Below are 22,566 nucleotides of genomic sequence, written 5' to 3'. Positions count from 1 at the left end.
TGTGGTATTCAACACTTTGTTCTTTCTCATGTGCCCTTCTAGATGAAATACAAAACCAGTATTTAATAAAGTCTTTTACCAAACCAGTGATTACAGTAATTTCAGCTTGCCTTATGTGGCCCTCATGTGGTTACATTAAGTGAATTATATAAATGGGAGTCATGTACAAATACTTTTCAGGTTTACTTTGAAATCCTTTAATGTGCATAATGAGGACTACTTTGCCTTATCTATAGTTTTCGTATTTAGCATGTAGTCAAATTTTAAATTGTAAAGTTTTGTCGAAACTTTTGTTGGACATCATGAAATTCTCGTATTTCCTAGATAGTATAGGGGTATTTGTATTAAGGATTGTGTCAGTTAAAGAACTTACAAGTCCTACTCTGAACTCCTTAAAGATGAAATTATATATGATCTGTTTGAAAACTACCATATGGTATTTCTTTGCAGTTGAGTTTAATTCTGATGAATGTGACAAAATTTATCACAATTCCCTTCCTTGAAAAATCTACCTATTAAGTTTTTAAATGAGATGTTAATTCTGCTATGGGGTATCTTCCGTTTCTCACTTCTGGGATATTAAACTTGTAGTTTCTGCTTAGTTTCTCTTTTTAGTTCTTATTCAGAAGTTAGTAAAATAATCTATTAATGCTGCTAGCAAACTGTCACTACTACTTGCTCAGTAGACTTGAGTACTTAAAAACAATAGGAGTCAATTAGTCTTATTTTCTAAATATATTTGAAGCAGTGATCCTTACTAAAGTATCTTCTATAAAACTCCTACTTCAAGCTATCGTGCCATTTTGGTTTTGCTCCCTTTTAAAGCTTTTATCTTTCAAGGTTCTTCATAGTCTGAGCCATTACTAACAAAGATTATTCACCACTCTAACCTACCAAACCCAGTATCAAGATTTGTCAATCTAATCCCTGGATTGGGGCCTTTAGTTGGAAGATTCCCTACCTTTGAACTTCTTTTGTGCTTAAACAGTTATTTCAGCAATAAATTATTTATTACTTGCTTTATTTACCTTTCTAGTTGTGTGTTTAGTTACTAAAGAAATATGCCATGGCCTAACTTTTTTTTTTCAATCATCTACATCATAAGTATCTTGGTTACTGATTACTTGGAAATGAGAGAGAAAATCCTCATTTTGCTATCACAAACTCAGTGAAAAATGTGTTTCTTGTTTAGAATACACAGGAGGTCCCATTCTTGCACTCAGGGATATTGTAAAGTGCCTCTAACTACATCTCTGTAGTATTACTTTTGTTCTTGTTTTCTAATTTAATTATTCAGTTCGCTGATTCATATGATCTAGTCATGTCTTTTAGAAAGATTGTGGTGTATTCTTTGCTTTACCCTTTACAGAGGGCCAAATGGATACAGATGTGTCATTTAATCTCATCCATTCCTTCTTTTGTCTGTGCTGTCAAAAACATTTGGTAGAAGAAACTTCCTTCTACAATGAACTCCCTAGGAGACAATGAGCTGCCAATTAAAAATGGAGAACAAAAAGAATAGAGCATTACCCAGGAAATTTCCTTTTGAATTCTCAAACAGAATATCAAGCTCTGCTAATTGTCCATTTAAAAGTCTTTTGAGAATATCTAAGATATCCCAATATGCCAACACCAAATTTTTTTTTTTTTTTTTTTTTTTTTTAATATTTTTTTATTTTTAGTTGTACACGTTTATTTATTTTTATATGGTGTTGAGGTTTGAACCCAGGGCCTCGCGCATGCTAGGTGAGCGTTCTACCGCTGAGCCACAACCCCAGCCCCGCCAACACCAAATTTATAGTACCTTTTTATTAATTAAATGGGCAATTGTATCTGGGTACTATATGGTAGGGATACTTAATGAAGTTCTGCTGAAAAGCACTGGGTCTGAAATGAGGAAATAATTTTAGCAATAAACTACTAAAAGTAAAGTAAGTATAATTCATAACTTAGACCCAGTTAACTCTTCATCCATCCTTTTTATGACTAACAAGAACAGTTCTATTTAGGACTACAGTGATGGTGAGAGGGAAGATGTTTGTTATAATTACAGTTCAAATTGGGTCAAAACTGTAGTTTATTTCACTTGAGAGTAATACTGTACCAGTGCCTTTTGATTCACTGGGTCTGACTTCTTAATGTATTAACAGATGACCTTTACCTTAGAAGCTTTTCTTTTGCAAACAGTTAAATATGTATACATGTGTATTTCATATAGCTCCTAATTTTTTGGCCCAGGTAATTTAACCTGGTAACATTTATGCCATACTTCTATAAGTAGTCGTTTCATATATTTGTTTATTAAGAAGACAATGAGCCCTTAAAATTAATTTTTTTAGTAATTTTATTATTATAAAAAAATTCTTGCTAAATAAATTTGGCAATACTAAAACCTGAATTTCCAAATTTTAAATTTGTTTTCCTGTTATGGTAGAAGCCCTTTTTTTTTTTTTTTTTTTTCCTTTAATGATCTAGACCAGTATTTCTTTTTTTTTTTTTTTTTTAATTTTTTATTGTTGGCTGTTCAAAACATTACATAGTTCTTGATATATCATATTTCACAATTGGATTCAAGTGGGTTATGAGCTCCCATTTTTACCCCATATACAGATTGCAGAATCACATCAGTTACCCATCCATTGATTTACATATTGCCATACTAGTGTCTGTTGTGTTCTGCTGCCTTTCCTATCCTCTACTATACCCCCTCCCCTCCCCTCCCCTCCCCCTTCTCTCTCTGCCCCCTCTACTGTCATTCATTTGTCCCCCTTGTATTATTTTTCCCTTTCCCCTCACTTCCTCTTGTATGTACTTTTGTATAACCCTGAGGGTCTCCTTCCATTTCCATGCAATTTCCCTTCTCTCTCCCTTTCCCTCCCACCTCTCATCCCTGTTTAATGTTAATCTTCTTCTCATGCTCTTCGACCCTACTCTGTTCTTAGTTACTCTCCTTATATCAAAGAAGACATTTGGCATTTGTTTTTTAGGGATTGGCTAGCTTCACTTAGCATAATCTGCTCTAATGCCATCCATTTCCCTGCAAATTCTATGATTTTGTCATTTTTTAATGCAGAGTAATACTCCATTGTGTATAAATGCCACATTTTTTTTTATCCATTCATCTATTGAAGGGCATCTAGGTTGGTTCCACAGTCTTGCTATTGTGAATTGTGCTGCTATGAACATCGATGTAGCAGTGTCCCTGTAGCATGCTCTTTTTAGGTCTTTAGGGAATAGACCGAGAAGGGGAATAGCTGGGTCAAATGGTGGCTCCATTCCCAGCTTTCCAAGAAATCTCCATACTGCTTTCCAAATTGGCTGCACCAATTTGCAGTCCCACCAGCAATGTACAAGTGTACACTTTTCCCCACATCCTCGCCAGCACTTGTTGTTGTTTGACTTCATAATGGCTGCCAATCTTACTGGAGTGAGACGGTATCTTAGGGTGGTTTTGATTTGCATTTCTCTGACAGCTAGAGATGGTGAGCATTTTTTCATGTACTTGTTGATTGATTATATGTCCTCCTCTGAGAAGTGTCTGTTCAGGTCCTTGGCCCATTTGTTGATTGGGTTGTTTGTTATTTTATTGTCTAATTTTTTGAGTTTTTTGTATACTCTGGATATTAGGGCTCTATCTGAAGTGTGAGGAGTAAAGATTTGTTCCCAGGATGTAGGCTCCCTATTTACCTCTCTTATTGTATCTTTTGCTGAGAAAAAACTTTTTAGTTTGAGTAAGTCCCATTTGTTGATTCTAGTTATTAACTTTTGTGCTATGGGTGTCCTATTGAGGAATTTGGAGCCCGACCCCACAGTATGTAGATCGTAGCCAACTTTTTCTTCTATCAGACGGCGTGTCTCTGATTTGATATCAAGCTCCTTGATCCATTTTGAATTCACTTTTGTGCATGGCGAGAGAAAGGGATTCAGTTTCATTTTGTTGCATATGGATTTCCAGTTTTCCCAGCACCATTTGTTGAAGATGCTATCCTTCCTCCATTGCATGCTTTTAGCCCCTTTATCAAATATAAGATAGTTGTAGTTTTGTGGATTGGTTTCTGTGTCCTCTATTCTGTACCATTGGTCCACCCGCCTGTTTTGGTACCAGTACCATGCTGTTTTTGTTACTATTGCTCTGTAGTATAGTTTGAAGTCTGGTATCGCTATACCACCTGATTCACACTTCCTGCTTAGCATTGTTTTTGCTATTCTGGGTCTTTTGTTTTTCCATATGAATTTCATGATTGCTTTCTCTATTTCTACAAGAAATGCCGTTGGGATTTTGATTGGCATTGCATTAAACCTACAGAGAACTTTTGGTAATATCGCCATTTTGATGATGTTAGTTCTGCCTATGCATGAACAGGGTATATTTTTCCATCTTCTAAGATCTTCTTCTATTTCTCTCTTTAGGGTTCTGTAGTTTTCATTGTATAAGTCTTTCACCTCTTTTGTTAGGTTGATTCCCAAGTATTTTATTTTTTTTGAAGATATTGTGAATGGAGTGGTTGTCCTCATTTCCATTTCAGAGGCTTTGTCGCTGATATACAGGAATGCCTTTGATTTATGCGTGTTGATTTTATATCCTGCCACTTTGCTGAATTCATTTATTAGCTCTAATAGTTTCTTTGTAGACCCTTTTGGGTCTGCTAGGTATAGAATCATGTCATCTGCAAATAGTGATAATTTAAGTTCTTCTTTTCCTATTTTTATGCCTTTAATTTCTTTCGTCTGTCTAATTGCTCTGGCCAGTGTTTCGAGAACTATGTTGAACAGAAGTGGTGAGAGAGGGCATCCCTGTCTTGTTCCAGATTTTAGAGGGAATGCCTTCAATTTTTCTCCATTCAGAATGATGCTAGCCTGAGGCTTAGCATAGATTGCTTTTACAATATTGAGGTATGTTCCTGTTATCCCTAGTTTTTCTAGAGTTTTGAACATAAAGGGATGCTGTACTTTGTCGAATGCTTTTTCCGCATCTATCGAGATGATCATATGATTCTTATTTTTAAGTCTATTGATGTGGTGAATAACATTTATTGATTTCCATATATTGAACCAGCCTTGCATCCCAGGGATGAATCCTACTTGATCATGGTGCACAATTTTTTTGATAAGTTTTTGTATCCGAGTGGCCAGAATTTTATTGAGGATTTTTGCATCTAGGTTCATTAGAGATATTGGTCTGTAGTTTTCTTTCTTTGAAGTGTCTTTGTCTGGTTTAGGTATCAGGGTGATGTTGGCCTCGTAGAATGAATTTGGAAGTTCTCCCTCTTTTTCTATTTCCCGAAGTAGCTTGAAAAGTATTGGTATTAGTTCCTCTTTAAAGGTTTTGTAAAACTCTGCTGTATACCCATCCGGTCCTGGGCTTTTCTTAGTTGGTAGTCTTTTGATGGTTTCTTCTATTTCCTCAATTGATATTGGTCTGTTTAGGTTGTCTATATCCTCCTGACTCAATCTGGGCAGATCATATGACTTAAGAAATTTATCTATGCCTTCACTATCTTCTAATTTATTGGAGTATAAGGATTCAAAATAATTTTTGATTATCTTCTGTATTTCTGAAGTGTCTGTTGTGATATTGCCTCTTTCATCCCGTATGTTAGTAATTTGAGTTCTCTCTCTTCTTCTCTTCGCTAGCATGGCTAAGGTAGACCAGTATTTCTTAGAAAACCAAAAAGTCAGTAAACTCAGGAAATCATTTTGAAAGTTTGCCTACCTGTCTTATTCAGATATACAACATATATATGAAAAAAACATTTGCCAATCTTTTTATATTGGGCCCAAGCTTTTTTCTTAGGTTATGAGTCATTGATTGGCATTGGATTCTTGTTCTACATGAGCAACAACCATAATACAATGTCTACAATGAATATAACATTTACAAAAGTAGTCTTAATTCAGAATACATCTGAATTTTGAAGATTTTTTTGATGTTATTTAAGTTTTTGTAACTGTCTCACATACCTAATTTAAGAGGGTCTTTTTTCCCTTTTAGAAATAGCCTTAGTTTCAGATCATTTAGATATTCTAATACCTTTGCATCATCTATGTCAAAAACATCACACCAAGGAGATTTGACACCTCTAATTGCCAGGTCAAATGAACAGGTGAAAAAAGCTACCTGAATTAAATCTGCATTTAAATTGTTTACCGGCACTTGCAAAACAGCTGCAACTTTTTTTAAAATGCTCTGCATTTCTGGTCCAGTTTTGAAGGCTTCTACATGATAAAGAGCTGTAGCATTCCTTTCCACTTCAGTTAAGAACTTCTTACAATGATCAATATTGGAAAAGAGGATATGGATATACCATTAATAGTCGATCCAGCTGCACCCTCTTTCAGGATATCTTTCAGCACCTGGACAAAGCAGTTGAAGAGAAGCAAAGTACTAGACACCAAACCCAGAATCTTGAGCATACTAAGTCTCAGCCAGTTTCTTCTCCAATCGTCCTTCAGTTTGGTCATGCAGAGACCCTTCTTCCACTACTTTCTCTCATGGGCTACTTCAAAGACAAGGAGCCTCTAACAGCTTATAATTACAAGGAACAAATTCATCGAAAGTTCCGAAGTGGTCATATTGTACCTTATGCCTCCAACCTAATATTTGTGCTTTACCATTGTGAAAATGCCAAGACTCCTCAGGAAGAATTTCAAGTGCAGATATTATTGAATGAAAAGGTGTTGCCCTTGGCTCACTCACAAGAAACTGTTTCTTTGTATGAGGATCTGAAGAACCACTACAAAGACATCCTCCAGAGTTGTCAAACCAGCGAAGAATGTGAATTACCAAAGGTGAACAGCACATCTGACGAGCTATGAGTAATTGAAGAACGTTTTTAGTTCATCAGTGCTTCCCCATAGGGAGTGATTACATGTTTATAATAAGTAGACAATATCTTGATTACAGAAGCTTTCATATTACTTGGCTATTTCTGTCTTTTCACAGAAAAACTAAGTTTTTGGGGGAGGGTCTGGACCTGATACATAGATAAGAAATGATTTTCACTGGAGCAGCTCTCTTAAGGAAATAAAAAAATCTTTTCAGAGAGACAACTAACACAGAAAGTGTTTACAGAAATGAAATTTTTCCAACTTCTATGAGAAACCTCACACTGAAGTAGAGTATAATTTGAAAATGATACTTGCAAAGTCCTAGATTATCAAAACATGTCAATTGGATGATCCGTAATTTGATTTAACTGGTCTAATTGTGCTATAGATCTGTTTTTTTTCTCAGGTGGAACAGTTCTAGTATTAATTGTGTCTCTTAATCAGAAATATTGTGATTAACTAAGAGTATCACTTTAGAAGAAAGCTAACAAAGTAAGACTTTGAAACAGTGTTAAGAAACAGACTGATTTAAAAGGGCATTTTCACTGAATGAAGCAAGAAAAAAGTAAGAATTATTTTTGTTAATAGTATTTTATAAAGTATTTAAATTCTTTCAACAATTACTTTTAATAAGTCTTGCAAGGCTATTTCAATTATCATCAGACCTGTTTTAAGTATACAAAAATGGAAAGACAAAAGAGGACCATTAGCAACAAGTCAGATGGATAAATCAGAGTTTCTTAAATTCATTGTTTAGGTATCTTTTTCATTTTGTCCCTTGGCTCCCATTTTTAAATTTTATTATGTGAAGTGTATCCTTTTTTTTTCTTTTTATATTCTTAGATATACATGACAGTAGAGTATATTTTGACATATTATATATACATGGAGTGTAACTTCCCATTCTTGTGGTTAGAAATGCATCTTTTGGTTGTTTGATTTCTTTTTCATTAAAAAAAAGAATATCATCCTAGCTGACTTAGTTTCATACATCTGAACTCATTTCATAGAAATACTTCTGAGTTCTATCAAATGCCATGAAAATATTTCCTACAATAAACAAAATTCTTCTTTACCTGAAAAAAAAAAAAAAAAGAAAAGAAAGAAATAGCCTTAGTTGCCAGTAACTTCATCAAAAGAGCTCTGTCATTTTCACGTTTTATCCATTTATATAGTAACAATTATATAATTACAACAATAAGACTTTACATCATATATATAAACAATGGTTTGCTAGGGAAAAAAACCCATATTCCCTCTTGGTAAGCATACAAGAAATACATAAGTGGGAACATTAAGAAATTGCTTTCTCTTTTTCTTCATTTCTACAGAGGGAGAAAGGAAGAATCTGTCACAAGGAAATCCATTTATAGAGCTTCTGTATATTGTATTCACTACCTTTTAAAACTTACATAAATATATACATACATAGATATATAAAAAGAACAATATAAAATGCAAGAATTACAAAATAAGGCCAACTGAAAAGCTGTCCTTTTTGCCATTCTGACAGTATTTAATCAGAAATAAGAGAAAGTTTTAGCTTTTTTCCATTGGTAATTAAAAACGAACAATGAAAGAAAGTATGAGGTACAGCTAATTTGGAAAACTGTTCAGTGATACCTGAAGAACATATTTGTAAACTATGGTCCAGCAATTCCGTGCCTAGGTATGTACCTAGCAGGTATGTGTATGTAACGGGGGTGGTATATGTATATCTATACTCAATAAAATTGGACCATGTACAAAAGGTTTATAGTGGCATTTTTGGTAATGACCAAAAATTGGAAACAACCTAAATATCTGTCAGCAGTACAATGAATAAATATGCTGTGGTATACTTAAATAATGGAATACTGTATAATTGAGTTGTCAAGTCTTATTTCTCTTTTTGATAGATGAGAATGAAGAGATTACAACATGCAACAAAGTTTGCAAATCTCATAAAACCTAATGACCAAAAAAATATGTAACATATGATTGTAAAATACAGAAAAAAGTAAGCTATGGTGTTAGCAGAAGTTAGGATAGCAGTGTTAGTAGTCAGCTCTTCTGTGAAAAAGCAAGGAAATGTGATGGGAACACAAGGCAACTTTTGGAATTCTGGAAATACTCTGTGGTCTCATTGAGTGTATTCAGTTTTAATTATATACCTAAGATTTGTATACTTTTATTACACATAATATATTTTTTAAAAAAGCAAAAGATGGGGCTGGGGATGTGGCTCAAGCGGTAGCGCGCTCGTCTGGCATGCGTGCGGCCCGGGTTCGATCCTCAGCACCACATACCAACAAAGATGTTATGTCCGCCGAAAACTAAAAAATAAATATTTAAAAAATTAAAAAAAAAAAACTTTAAAAAATAAAATAAAATAAAAAAGCAAAAGCAATGTGACTTTATCTGATGAAACTAATGTGGACTATATGAACCATGTAGTAAAGACAAAGAAAAATGAGTTGAGTTCCATAAAAGGATTTGAGAAGGGCTTAATTTTATAATTTATCAAAAAAGGAAATAGGCCTTAACAACCTAAATTATACCATCTGTAGCTAATTTGGTTAGGATAACTTATTTCAGCCCAATTTATTGTATTTTGCATACTTAGTTACTTAAGTTTGCAACCACTGAGAATTATTGAATAAGCATATAAATATGAACCATAAATCATTTTATCCTAGTCCCCTAAAAATTAATCTGGATCATTCTCTTTAAACCTTCCTTGTGTTCAAGTCAGTTTTTTTTAAAAAATTAGGTTCTATTCAGGATAAAATACTGTTTTAAATTTTGGCTTATTGGAATATACTTAATTAGTTGACAATTTTATATAATATCTCAACCTAGATTTTCTATCCCTTTTTTTTCCTTCATTTGAAAATGTTGAAAAAAATCATAAAAATGTCTGGTATGTATTTCCTCAATTTATATAGTAGCCAACAAAAAAATCAAATATATATTAGAATAAGATCAAAAGAATGGATGTTTTAAACCATCTTCTCATGGGATTCACTGAATTTGGAAGGAATATTTATGCTGTTTCAATAATGGCAAAATATATGCAAACCCAGTGCTATATTATGCAAATGAAAATAGAGAAGAAAGAAATATTCAATTGCCATAATTAATAATCCCATTCATTGTGGGAAGTGAAACTCAATTGTATAAACCATTGGTAAATGTGATTCCCCTCTTCCATTAAATTGTAATTGTCTCCCTTGTGTAGTAAATGCAGATGAAAAGTGTTGATTTAGCAAAAGAAAAGTGTATGCTTCAAATATTTAATCAAGTAGATAATCATAAAAAATGTTAGTTTATATGCAACTATGATACTCTGTAATTTCTACAAGGAAGAAAAATATTTGAAATAATGTCATTTAACACAGAGTTGCATTGTCTAATAAATATATCTACATTCTTTGAAATAAAATTTAACTCTATGCATAGGATATATTCCTGAATTTTTTTGAAATTGTTTTCATCCTAAAGAGAGAGAAACTATAAAAACCAGAAGAAAATGAACCCAGGAACCCAGGGTCTTAAGCATGCTAAGCACAGAATCCACTGGTCTATGCCCCAGTCCCTGAAGTGTTCAGTTCTCAAAGACCATAATTCTGTGGGCACTTTGCCAGCCACCTACTAATTTCTATCTTTGCATGCTAATCTCTTCCAGTACCATATAATAGTGGCTGAGTAAGAAGACTTAAGTTGACATAAAAAGTCTGGGTGGGGAATAGCAGTTCTCAGAACAAAGTACCATACCTGAGATTATGGGGTCTTAATTCCCCACTGTAGGTGGGAATGCCATTGAGATGGAGATCCATGTCAGAGAGTAACCTGGTCCTTGTTACCATGGATTTGTAACTAATGAGGACAAAAAGAGTAGGAGGAACCAAGTGCCCAGTCTTCAACACACCTTTAATCTAGTAGCTATCAAGTCCAGCTACCTTTGGGAGAGAACACTGAAGAAGTGAGTCAGATTGGAAACTGTATAACATAGGAAGTATCCTCTGGTTGGAAACCCAAATGTACATGGCATAAGCAATTCCATCTGTGGAAAATGATTATGCCTCTAAATGCTCATCACCACTTCATATTAGCTTCTTTATATGTTATTTTGAAAATGAAAGTGCTGGGTAGGGGATGGGAGGTTAAGCATTCCTGGTTAATTGAAGTGACTACTAGGTGAAAATGTACCCTGATAATTTACCTAGAAGCTTCAATATTTTGCCATAAGGTAAAGAGTATAATTGAAAAACAAATTATTGTGTTGCTATCTTATATTAATTAAAAAATGTGTGTCTCTTTGTTTCATGATTTTCGTAAAACTAAATTCTTCATACCACTTTTCTAATAGCAGTGTTAATTGTCTTTTAAAATAATTACAAGTGTTTATCATAATTTGTAGTAAGAGCTTTGAATAAATTTATGGAAATTTGATTTTACTAGTAATTTATCAAGAATATTTAACATTATACTCTTATTCTTTTTTTAGGATTTGGAACTTGGAAGGAGCACAGACAGCTCATTTTGTTCTTCATTCCCCTGGAATGAGTGTGTGCTGGCATCCTGAAGAAAATTTTAAGGTTATTATTTATAACCTAGCTTTCTTTAATCAGCTGAAAAGACATATAAGATACAATACATATACCCATAGAAGAGAAAAATCAATAGCTTCCCATCTCAGAAACTCTAATTGGCATGAGTACATTTGGATTAGTCTAGATATCTGTACTTTAAAAGTTTATCTAAAATTGTTAGTTTTAATTTGACAGCCATCATCCACAAATGGCATTTATTCAGAGTACACTTTTCCTGACGTGTAGCAGATTTAGTCTAAAAACTTATACCCAGACGATCTAGTAGCATTGTGAAGTTAATAAAGGAAAAAGGACAGGCACAGTGGCACCTGCCCATAATCCCAGCATCTCCAAAGGCTGAGGCAGGATTGTGAGTTTGAGCCAGCCTCAGCAATTTTGTAAGGCCCACAGCAACTCAGAGAGGCCCTGTCTCAAAATAAACAATAAAAAGGGCTGGTTATATAACTCAGTGGTAAAGCGACCCTAGTTCAATCCCCAATACCAAAAATAAAAAGATAAAAAAGGCACATCCAAGCTTGTGAGCCATAACATATAAACAGGAAGCATCAGTGACTTCAGGCAGATTTTCCCTGGTTACAGTGATGTTCAATTTCTATTCGGAGTAGAGCTTCCTAAAAATACTAAAGATACACTAAGAGATCTGATTATCAATTGGTCTTAACTCTCATTTCATCGGGAAAACAGGAGCCATTCAGTAAGAGTTGTTATTGATGGCTCATGCCTGTAATTTCAGCAGTTCAGGAGGCTGAGGCAGGAGGATAGTGATTTGAAAGCCAGCCTCACTGAGGACCTAAGCAACTCAGTGAGACCCTGTCTCTAAATAAGATATAAATAGGGGCTAAGGGTATAGCTCAATGGTTAAGCACCCCTAGGTTCAATCCCCAGCACCAAAAAAAAGTTATGTTGTTGGCCAATATTTTCTATTTAACATCACTACATTTATTATATCTGAGTAGAATCCAAGAAGTTTCAGCTTTCTTAAAAGTAATCTTTCAGCTGTTCTCTGGGGTTCATTCCTGTCCCTTAGGCATCCTATTTTCACAGCCCTCTAATGTCTTTATACACTTTCTCCATTCTGTAATATCCTTAAGTTTGCACAAAACGATAAATTTGACTGACCATGGCAAACAAATAATGCTCAAGCGCACTGGGCCCTCAGCTAGCATTTCATTTACTTTTCATGGTACTCTTATGAGTCTCAGATGATCCCCATTTCACAGATAAGGAAACCAAGGTCCAGAGAAGTTAAATAAACTTGCCCAGAGTCTCATCACTGGTAAGTGAAAGAATTGGCATTTGAACCCAAGCAACTCAACTCAATAGTTTTTGCTGTTGATGATTGCAGTCTTCCATATTTCCTTTAAATTTTAAACTTTTACATCTTTTAAATTTTAAACTTTTACATCTTTTATTTCTAAATGTTTGAATCTATTGCCCATAACTTTTAACTTGGGTTCTGTTTTCCCGTCTCTTGGTCCAACCACTGTCTCATTCACTGTCTCATTCACTTCTTTCAGAAATTACCACTGATATTTTCAACACATAAAATGTCCTTTTCCTTAATTCTTAATCCCAAGGCAGCTTTTTCCACCATGGACCACCTCTGTCTTGAAAGCCCTAGCTGCACTACCCTAGTCCTCTTGAGTAACTTTGCATGTATCTTTTTCTTTTTATACCGTCATCTTTTTTTTTTCCCCTATGTATTTGTGAGTTGTCCCAAGGATTAGTTTCCACTGATACTATACCCTCTTGTAATAGGGGGTAATAAAAGGAATAAGTTTCCTTCTTAAAGTTTTCTTCTTTTTTTTTCTTTTCTTTCTTTTTTGACTTTTAAGGAAGAAATACATGTAAATACAGCATCACAGATAATAAGTATTAGAATTTTTAAAAATCTATTTAGTAGTCTACTAACATAAAGAACAAATAATCAAATCTTCTCACAGCTTTCAGAGAAGAGATAAGCCCCAGACTGTGTCGGTGTGTTCTTTGACCCTGGGATTCCTTGGAAATTTGTTTCAGGCCTATTAGATCTTTTTATGAGAATTATGCTCTGGATATATGTATGAACAAAATGTTCTAATTTATTCATGTTAGATGCTTAAGTATTATTTCTGAATCCAGGTCCTAAATTTTGTTTTATGCCTATATTTCTTCCCTAGAGCCGTGAGTCTACTTAAAACAAAGATTCTACCAAAATGTTAATACTGCTATGTTTAACTACAATAAACTACTTTTTTTAAAAAAAATGACCTAGATGAGAAGTAAGAAAATTTATTACAACATCTATCTCCAAACGTGTAAATTAATGCTGAATTTGTTAATATTTCAGATCACTTTCTTCCATATGCTTTATTTTTCTTCTAAAGATCATTAAAATTCCTTTTATATTTAATGTTTCTATGATTTCCTAATGTTTGGAAGTCCCTGCTCCAAATCACATTAATTCACAAACCTAAAGTCATATTTAATTCTTTCCTTCCCTCAACAAACATTTCCATGCCTTCATGTCCTAACTCTACGTGTTCCTTCATGTCACTAACTCTTTTTGTTCCTTTCTTCCTTAAGATGCATCTTCCTTTTCCTGTTCTCTCAGTTAGCTTCCATCAGGCATTGATTGTTTCTGAGGTCTCTGACTCTCTACTCTTTGAAAATCCTTCCTTCTTTTTGGTTAATATTGTTAAAATAGCAGATTCACATATCACTCCTAAACTTAGAAGCTTAGAATACAGAAAAGTGTCACAGAGAATTGGTTTAGAGTGTGGACTTTTGTGTTAACTGCCTGAAGTCAAGTTCAAGCCTGCCACTCAGTAGTTCTTTAAACTCTCTCATTTACTGCCTTCATTTCCTCAACTTATAAAATACTTTTTTATAGCATCACTAAATGAGTTAACATTTCTAAAATCCTTTTGAAAGTACATAGTAAGCAATCAGATGTTGAAGGTATTTTTACAGCTACAACAATCCAGTGCTTTCCAGTGGCCTACCATGTCAGATCAAACACAGAATTTTTATTCTCTTATGCTTGATCTTGATGGAAAAAAACAAAAGAGAAGAGAGTTGGGTCTCTGATTACCTGTCTCATAGAATTCTTAGAAAAAAATCACATGGGATATAAACTGCATAAAAGAGCCATATAATCTGGAAATCACAAAATACATATAGTAAAATGGAAATTTTATTGAGATTGAGGCTCATGTCTTTTATCTTTGACTTCTGTTGAAATTAACAGTGTTTACATGTATATTTGTATAAAGTTGATCCTCATTCACAGATTTTGTATTTATAAATTAATATACTTATTAAAATGTATTTGTAACCACAAAATCAGTATTCCTAGCACTTTTGAAATCACAGACATGTGCAGAGCAGCAAAAACATTGAAACATCTAATGTGCACATTCCCACATAAGGTCAGACAAGGTGGCACTGCCTTCTTAGTCCTCGTAATATAAATACATGTCTTTTCCAAGGTCTGCCAGTGGCACATTTTTTTATATCTTTGTGCTTTTTGTTGTTAATTTTACTGTGTAAAATGGCCCCAAAACACAGTACTGAAATGCTATCTAGTGTTCCTAAGTACAAGGCTATGCTATGCCTTATAGAGAAAATATATGTGTAGATAAGCTGTTTTCAGGAATAAGTTATAGTGTTTTTGCTTATGAGGTCTATGTTAATGAATCAATGTACTTTACATAAGGTGACTTTAAACAGAAACACAAAGGTATGTGTGCATTGACCAGTTATGAAAAATGATCTTTGGAGCTTCCAAGAATCTAACCCTATATTTACCCTAGGAACAGTTGTTCAAAATTTGCTAATTCAGTGTTTGCAGCCACTTTAGAGCACCTAACTCCCACAAGTAATGAGTCAACTGTATATATAAATAAAGTAGATGTTCAATGGAGGACTGTTAGAAGAGTAATGGAATGTCGGCCAAAACCCCTGAGCTAGAGATGGCCTATCTTGTTAGAAGTAGTAACAACATTTTATGCTATTTTGTGATACAAGTCCAATCACATTTTAGCCATATAGTAATTTTTTGAGTCTGATATAATTGTCCCCCATTTTATGGGTGAGAAAGAAGTAGATTTCAGGTCTTTCATCAGATTGTGGCAGAGACTAGGAGTTTTCATGCCAGTTTCCACATTCTTTCCAGTCTACCACTGTTAGTTCACACCTTCAGTGATGTTCTTATCTTAATATAATCAGAATTTAAACAGCATTCTTAAAAAAGAAAGAACTTCAGAGAATTTTATAGAGTACTTTCTTTGGGCATCAACAGCTCATATACTTAGATAGGCACAGCATTTGATAAGTCACAGATTAAAAACACTGATTATTGAATATCTTTTTTTTAATTTTTTATTGTTGGTTATTCAAAACATTACATAGTTCTTGATATATCATATTTCACCCTTTGATTCAAGTGGGTTATGAGCTCCCATTTTTACCCCATATACAGATTGCAGAATCACATCAGTTACCCATCCATTGATTTACATATTGCCATACTAGTGTCTGTTGTGTTCTGCTGCCTTTCCTATCCTCTACTATCCCCCCTCCCCTCCCCTCCCCTCCCCCTTCTCTCTCTGCCCCCTCTACTGTCATTCATTTGTCCCCCTTGTATTATTTTTCCCTTTCCCCTCACTTCCTCTTGTATGTACTTTTGTATAACCCTGAGGGTCTCCTTCCATTTCCATGCAATTTCCCTTCTCTCTCCCTTTCCCTCCCACCTCTCATCCCTGTTTAATGTTAATCTTCTTCTCATGCTCTTCGACCCTACTCTGTTCTTAGTTACTCTCCTTATATCAAAGAAGACATTTGGCATTTGTTTTTTAGGGATTGGCTAGCTTCACTTAGCATAATCTGCTCTAATGCCATCCATTTCCCTGCAAATTCTATGATTTTGTCATTTTTTAATGCAGAGTAATACTCCATTGTGTATAAATGCCACATTTTTTTTATCCATTCATCTATTGAAGGGCATCTAGGTTGGTTCCACAGTCTTGCTATTGTGAATTGTGCTGCTATGAACATCGATGTAGCAGTGTCCCTGTAGCATGCTCTTTTTAGGTCTTTAGGGAATAGACCGAGAAGGGGAATAGCTGGGTCAAATGGTGGCTCCATTCCCAGCTTTCCAAGAAATCTCCATACTGCTTTCCAAATTGGCTGCACCAATTTGCAGTCCCACCAGCAATGTACAAGTGTACCCTTTTCCCCACATCCTCGCCAGCACTTGTTGTTGTTTGACTTCATAATGGCTGCCAATCTTACTGGAGTGAGATGGTATCTTAGGGTGGTTTTGATTTGCATTTCTCTGACAGCTAGAGATGGTGAGCATTTTTTCATGTACTTGTTGATTGATTATATGTCCTCCTCTGAGAAGTGTCTGTTCAGGTCCTTGGCCCATTTGTTGATTGGGTTGTTTGTTATTTTATTGTCTAATTTTTGAGTTTTTTGTATACTCTGGATATTAGGGCTCTATCTGAAGTGTGAGGAGTAAAGATTTGTTCCCAGGATGTAGGCTCCCTATTTACCTCTCTTATTGTATCTTTTGCTGAGAAAAAACTTTTTAGTTTGAGTAAGTCCCATTTGTTGATTCTAGTTATTAACTTTTGTGCTATGGGTGTCCTATTGAGGAATTTGGAGCCCGACCCCACAGTATGTAGATCGTAGCCAACTTTTTCTTCTATCAGACGGCGTGTCTCTGATTTGATATCAAGCTCCTTGATCCATTTTGAATTCACTTTTGTGCATGGCGAGAGAAAGGGATTCAGTTTCATTTTGTTGCATATGGATTTCCAGTTTTCCCAGCACCATTTGTTGAAGATGCTATCCTTCCTCCATTGCATGCTTTTAGCCCCTTTATCAAATATAAGATAGTTGTAGTTTTGTGGATTGGTTTCTGTGTCCTCTATTCTGTACCATTGGTCCACCCGCCTGTTTTGGTACCAGTACCATGCTGTTTTTGTTACTATTGCTCTGTAGTATAGTTTGAAGTCTGGTATCGCTATACCGCCTGATTCACACTTCCTGCTTAGCATTGTTTTTGCTATTCTGGGTCTTTTATTTTTCCATATGAATTTCATGATTGCTTTCTCTATTTCTACAAGAAATGCCGTTGGGATTTTGATTGGCATTGCATTAAACCTACAGAGAACTTTTGGTAATATCGCCATTTTGATGATGTTAATTCTGCCTATCCATGAACAGGGTATATTTTTCCATCTTCTAAGATCTTCTTCTATTTCTCTCTTTAGGGTTCTGTAGTTTTCATTGTATAAGTCTTTCACCTCTTTTGTTAGGTTGATTCCCAAGTATTTTATTTTTTTTGAAGATATTGTGAATGGAGTGGTTGTCCTCATTTCCATTTCAGAGGCTTTGTCGCTGATATACAGGAATGCTTTTGATTTATGCGTGTTGATTTTATATCCTGCCACTTTGCTGAATTCATTTATTAGCTCTAATAGTTTCTTTGTAGACCCTTTTGGGTCTGCTAGGTATAGAAAAGGGTTTTTTTTTTTTTTTTTTTTTATCATTTTTTTTTTGGTGGGGTTCTTTTTTTTGTCTTTTTTGGAACTGGGGGTCGAACCCAGGGCTTTGCGAATGCAAGGCAGACGCTTTGCCACACTGAGCTACATCCCAGCCCAAAGGTAACTCCTTCGATGAATATCTTAAATCAGTGGCATCTTAGAAAAAAGGGAATAGTTTTCTAAGGCTACTCATTTAATCATTGCAACAATCCATTAGCTATCCTCATCCTCCAATTTCCAGTTTAGAAATGAGAGAGCTGTTGATCATATGTTGGAGTCGATCAGTTTATAACTGAAGGAAGCAGCCTTGGTACTCAGAACTACCTGAGCTCTTCAACTGTTCCAATGCTGCCTTCCACTGTGGAAACAAATTGCATAAGGATGTATAATACAGGATATATACTTGGCTATCCTTGCCAGACAACAAAGCTAACATAAAAGGTTAACTTTTCTCAGAATGAATGTTTAGGTTGATCTCTTCTGCCTAGCAACCATACATCATCATTAAAATTGTTTTTTTGTTGGGGGAGGGTGGGCTAGGGTTGTGGCTCAGTGGTAGAGTGCTTGCCTCACATGTGTGAGGCACTGGGTTCAATTCTCAGCACCACATGTAAATAAATGAATAAAATAAAGGTCCATCAACACTAAAAAATATTTTTTTAAAAAATTTCTTGAATCTTTAACTGAAGTTTTTGTTTCTTTTTTCCCCATATTTTATAGACATTTTTGCATAGCTTTCTTATTTCTTTTGTGTTTTATCTCTTTTTAAACATAAGCATATGTTTACTTTTAGTAGTATAACATTGAATCTCTGCTTGTTTCTCAGGGTTAGCTAGTGAGATCAGTGGTTAAGTGTTCTTTTCTTTTTCTCACTTGTAGCTGATGGTTGCAGAGAAGAATGGAACAATCCGATTTTATGATCTGTTGGCTCAACAGGCTATTTTGTCTCTTGAATCAGAACAGATACCATTAATGTCAGCACACTGGTGCTTAAAAAACACCTTCAAAGTTGGAGCTGTTGCAGGAAATGATTGGATAATTTGGGATATCACTCGGTCCAGGTACTTCCTTAGCATGTTTGTCTCTTCTTACCAAAAAGCCAGTAACAATAACTAAATGATCTACTGGGCTATGCTTATAATCTGGACCTCCAAGTGGAATGAAAATGAGTGTCTCCTGTAGAAGGGCTGGAGCTCTGGGTTTCACATAACATATTCATGCTTTGCAGGTTTACTTTGGGAGTAACCCAGAAAGGACAACACAGAGGAGGAAATCTTTGATCTGAGCAATGTTTACTTATGTTAGAAAAGAAGAATAACTCTGACCCTGTTGAAAGATGTGCCCTGTAATGAATGATTCTAAGTCTTGTCATAGTTTATCTATTTTAAATGGGTGCTTACTTGGAATTTTGTTACAACTTAAGTATATTGGGCTTTTAAAGAGAAAACATCAATTTTCATTTCATCTACTTGAGTCTAACACATTAAAATCACACAATGCAAAATCCTTTTTTAGTTATCCTCAAGAGACAAGACCCGTGCACATGGATCGAGCCTACCTATTCAGGTAATGAACCATTTTTGTTGGAATTTTTGTCTTTTGGTCTAATCTACGAGTGGGGGTTTTTCCAGATATTTTCTCTGAAAAATTTTATAACTCACAAAAATACATGTTGCCACTCTGTCAGTATCACTCAACATTTGAAATATATATTATGCTTCCTTATTGTTCTGTGCTGATAAAGATGTAAATGTACTTACCTTGTTTACTTTATAAAAAGCTTATTGTTGTGTTTTAAATGAGAACATGCCAAATAGTATATTTCCTCATCTTTGACATGATGGCTTTCATTTTTACTTAAATTGACATGCCTTGATCTTTTTCATTCATTTCATTTTTCATACTATTCCATTGTAAAGTGTAATCAGTTAGCTGTTTTCAGTTTTAAACAATAGGCAAACCAAATAACAGATACTACAATCAAAAGAACATTTTTAATATGTTATTTTTCATCAGATCTAAAATATCCCCCCAAAATTGTAGGACTTGGGACACCATTATTGAGAATAAAATATATTTAAATAATGTAAGAATGCCATAAATATAAGCTGCATCCTGACTTCAGAGCTGGTAGCAAACAAATATTTTTAAACCAATGAACTGTGGTACTTAAGAAACCGTGTGGGTGTTGGTTTAGCAGCTCTCCAGTGTTAATAAAGGGCTCAGACACTTTTCATTCTTTCCTTTGCCATCCTCAATGGTCAAGCTTGAGGCTAGTTGATTCAAAGCTCTAAGATGGCTACCAGACTTCCAGGCATCTAGCCTCATGCCAGATTGTCTAATGTCAGAGGAGAACCAGGAGCACTCTCCTTTCATTGGGGATTGCTATGACTGCCTTAAGCTAGTTATGTCTCATCTCCTAGGGTTGGACGTACTGTGCCAGAAAAAGTTGGGGTTCAATTAGCCTAAAAAGGGGGCAGAATAACTGTTGGTAGGCAACTCAGAATGTACAAGACTAGCTATGTTTTTAAATCAAACCCAGGTTCCGCCCGCTGCCCCCCCCCCCCGCGCACACACACACACACACACACACACCGTTTATTATGCTAGCTAGGCGTGTTGTCAGAATTCCAGCAACACTGATGTGGTTAACCGCAATGTCCAAGATGCCTTGAAGCTTAAATATTTAAATATTCTAGACATTTATATCATCCCAAAGGATTTAAACATATAAATGTATTGCTAATTTTATAAGAAATGTTAATAACATTAAATTTATTTACTAAATGTATTGTACTATGAGATTTTTATATCTGTCTGTTGTCTTATTTGTGCCTTGTATTTCTGACTACACTGTTTGCCCCTTGGATAGAAGAAAAGGACTATGCTAACCTTGTGTAACCTTGGAGCTTAATGCAGTGACATAATAACAATAAATGTGGCACTGGGATTGTAGCTCAGGGCAGAGCACTTACCTAGCATGTGTGAGGCACTGGGCTCAATCCTTAGCACCACACAAAAATCAAACAAATAAAATAAAGGTGTTTTGTCCATGAATAAGAATAACCAAAAAAAGGAAAAAAGAAAACAATATTCACAAAATGAAAACATATTAATAGCTAACTATAATTATTTCCAGTCTAAATGTAAAACCACATTACCAGATTTAGAATTAGAAAATTTTTGCTTTTGTGTGAGGTGGGGGAGAACTCATTTCAGAAAACCTCATAGTTATCCGTAGTAAGTTTTGCTTAATTCTTATGCTTTCTCATTTCTTAGATGGTCCACAATTAGTGAAAACTTGTTTGCAACCACTGGTTATCCGGGCAAAATGACAAGCCAGTTGCAAATTCATCATCTAGGACACACTCAGGTAATGTCAAAATCTTTCATGGAATATCTGTTTTTTTAAATTTGTGATTTGATTTTTTTCACAAATTTGTAACTTGTAACTAAAGACACTTATGTCTTTTATCTGCTTAAATTGAAAGAGAAAGCATTTTCGATGTTTAAATCACCAGTGACAACGGATTTTGTGTTTTTGCCAGAATTCATGTAAGAAGCATAGTTCTTCTGTTGCTTCTGTATTTTCTCTTTCATCTAAATATATTAATCAAATTTGGCTTGTTTGGTTGATGCCAACTGCAAAAATTCTTGAGTCAGGGCAATATCAGTTATTCATAAATGGATTGTAGCCTTCATTCAAACTGGTTACAAATAAATAATTTGCATTTCACCTCTGATGAAGCATATTTGTAGTATTTCTGCTCTTAACGAAGATAATTTATCAGTGCATTTATTATTTTTAGTTTTCATTTATGAGCTTTGGGCATTTATTTTGCTTCTTTAATTCTTCTCATATTTTATAGCCTGTCCTCACTGGTTCTGTAGCCGTTGGATCTGGCCTTTCCTGGCATAGAACTCTCCCACTGTGTGCAATTGGAGGAGACCACAAGCTGTTGTTTTGGGTGACTGAAATATAAAATAAATTTTCTCTGTATTTTAGATTCTTAAACTTTGTATTTTTAGTACATATTTTGGAAACTCCTTATTTTTATATCAGATATACTGTAAATTCTAGAAATGTCTCAGTTATTGCTTTTGTTAAATAAAATATTGATGATTTGAAAAATTATTTTCTTACTCTCTATATTTTTTAAAATCATCATGTAAGACTATATAATTAACTTAGCAGCTCAGCTCCAGAGAAGAGATGATGGGAAAAATAATTTTGATTTTTATCAAAGTACTGTTCCAAGGGTGTTTTGTCTTCTATATTAAGTATATGCTCTTTTCCTAATTCTCAGGGTCAAACATTTACAAAAGGAGAATAAGATATTTCCATGTACTCCGAAAGAGTGTACACATTTTTGTTAGCAATCTATATGTTTAGGGATGTTAAACTTCCTCATTATTTATTAAAGATTGTTAGTCAATTTAATATTTTAAAAAAAGGTTTTCAATTTCTTCAAACTATGACTGATTATGTTACCCTGCCCTGTGTGCAGAAGCTTTGGTCTGGACTTGGCGCTCTTAAAATATCTGGTGTAAGGGATAAAATTCACCAGAAAAAATGACTTGTGATTTATACCTTGAACACCCTTACCTCT

The 22,566-nt window shown here is 34.6% G+C and overlaps 2 protein-coding genes across 3 annotated transcripts in view; both read left to right on the top strand.

The window, feature by feature from the left end:
- Nup37 (nucleoporin 37) overlaps nucleotides 1-22,091 on the top strand; it is a 44,801-nt gene extending 22,710 nt beyond the window's left edge. For both annotated transcript variants that reach the window (XM_046429661.1, XM_046429662.2), the window contains exons 6-10: nucleotides 11,318-11,408; nucleotides 18,836-19,017; nucleotides 19,472-19,522; nucleotides 21,236-21,329; nucleotides 21,826-22,091. In XM_046429661.1, the coding sequence (XP_046285617.1) occupies nucleotides 11,318-11,408; nucleotides 18,836-19,017; nucleotides 19,472-19,522; nucleotides 21,236-21,329; nucleotides 21,826-21,939 (532 nt within the window). In that variant the 3' untranslated portion in view covers nucleotides 21,940-22,091. The remainder of the gene's footprint in view (nucleotides 1-11,317; nucleotides 11,409-18,835; nucleotides 19,018-19,471; nucleotides 19,523-21,235; nucleotides 21,330-21,825) is intronic.
- On the top strand, nucleotides 5,636-7,903 carry LOC124082992 (multiple inositol polyphosphate phosphatase 1-like). Its single transcript, XM_058574277.1, has 2 exons — nucleotides 5,636-5,674; nucleotides 6,238-7,903. Exons 1-2 carry the CDS (start codon nucleotides 5,636-5,638, stop codon nucleotides 6,814-6,816), a joined length of 618 nt encoding a protein of 205 aa, XP_058430260.1. The 3' UTR covers nucleotides 6,817-7,903.
- Nucleotides 22,092-22,566: the final 475 nt, after the last annotated feature.

Source organism: Marmota monax, unplaced genomic scaffold (genome assembly GCF_021218885.2).
Source record: "Marmota monax isolate L192 unplaced genomic scaffold, Marmota_monax_Labrador192_F-V1.1 WCK01_AAM20220418_F8-fsc00051, whole genome shotgun sequence".
Lineage (NCBI taxonomy): Eukaryota > Metazoa > Chordata > Mammalia > Rodentia > Sciuridae > Marmota > Marmota monax.
This window is presented reverse-complemented; position numbering and strand designations above follow the sequence as displayed.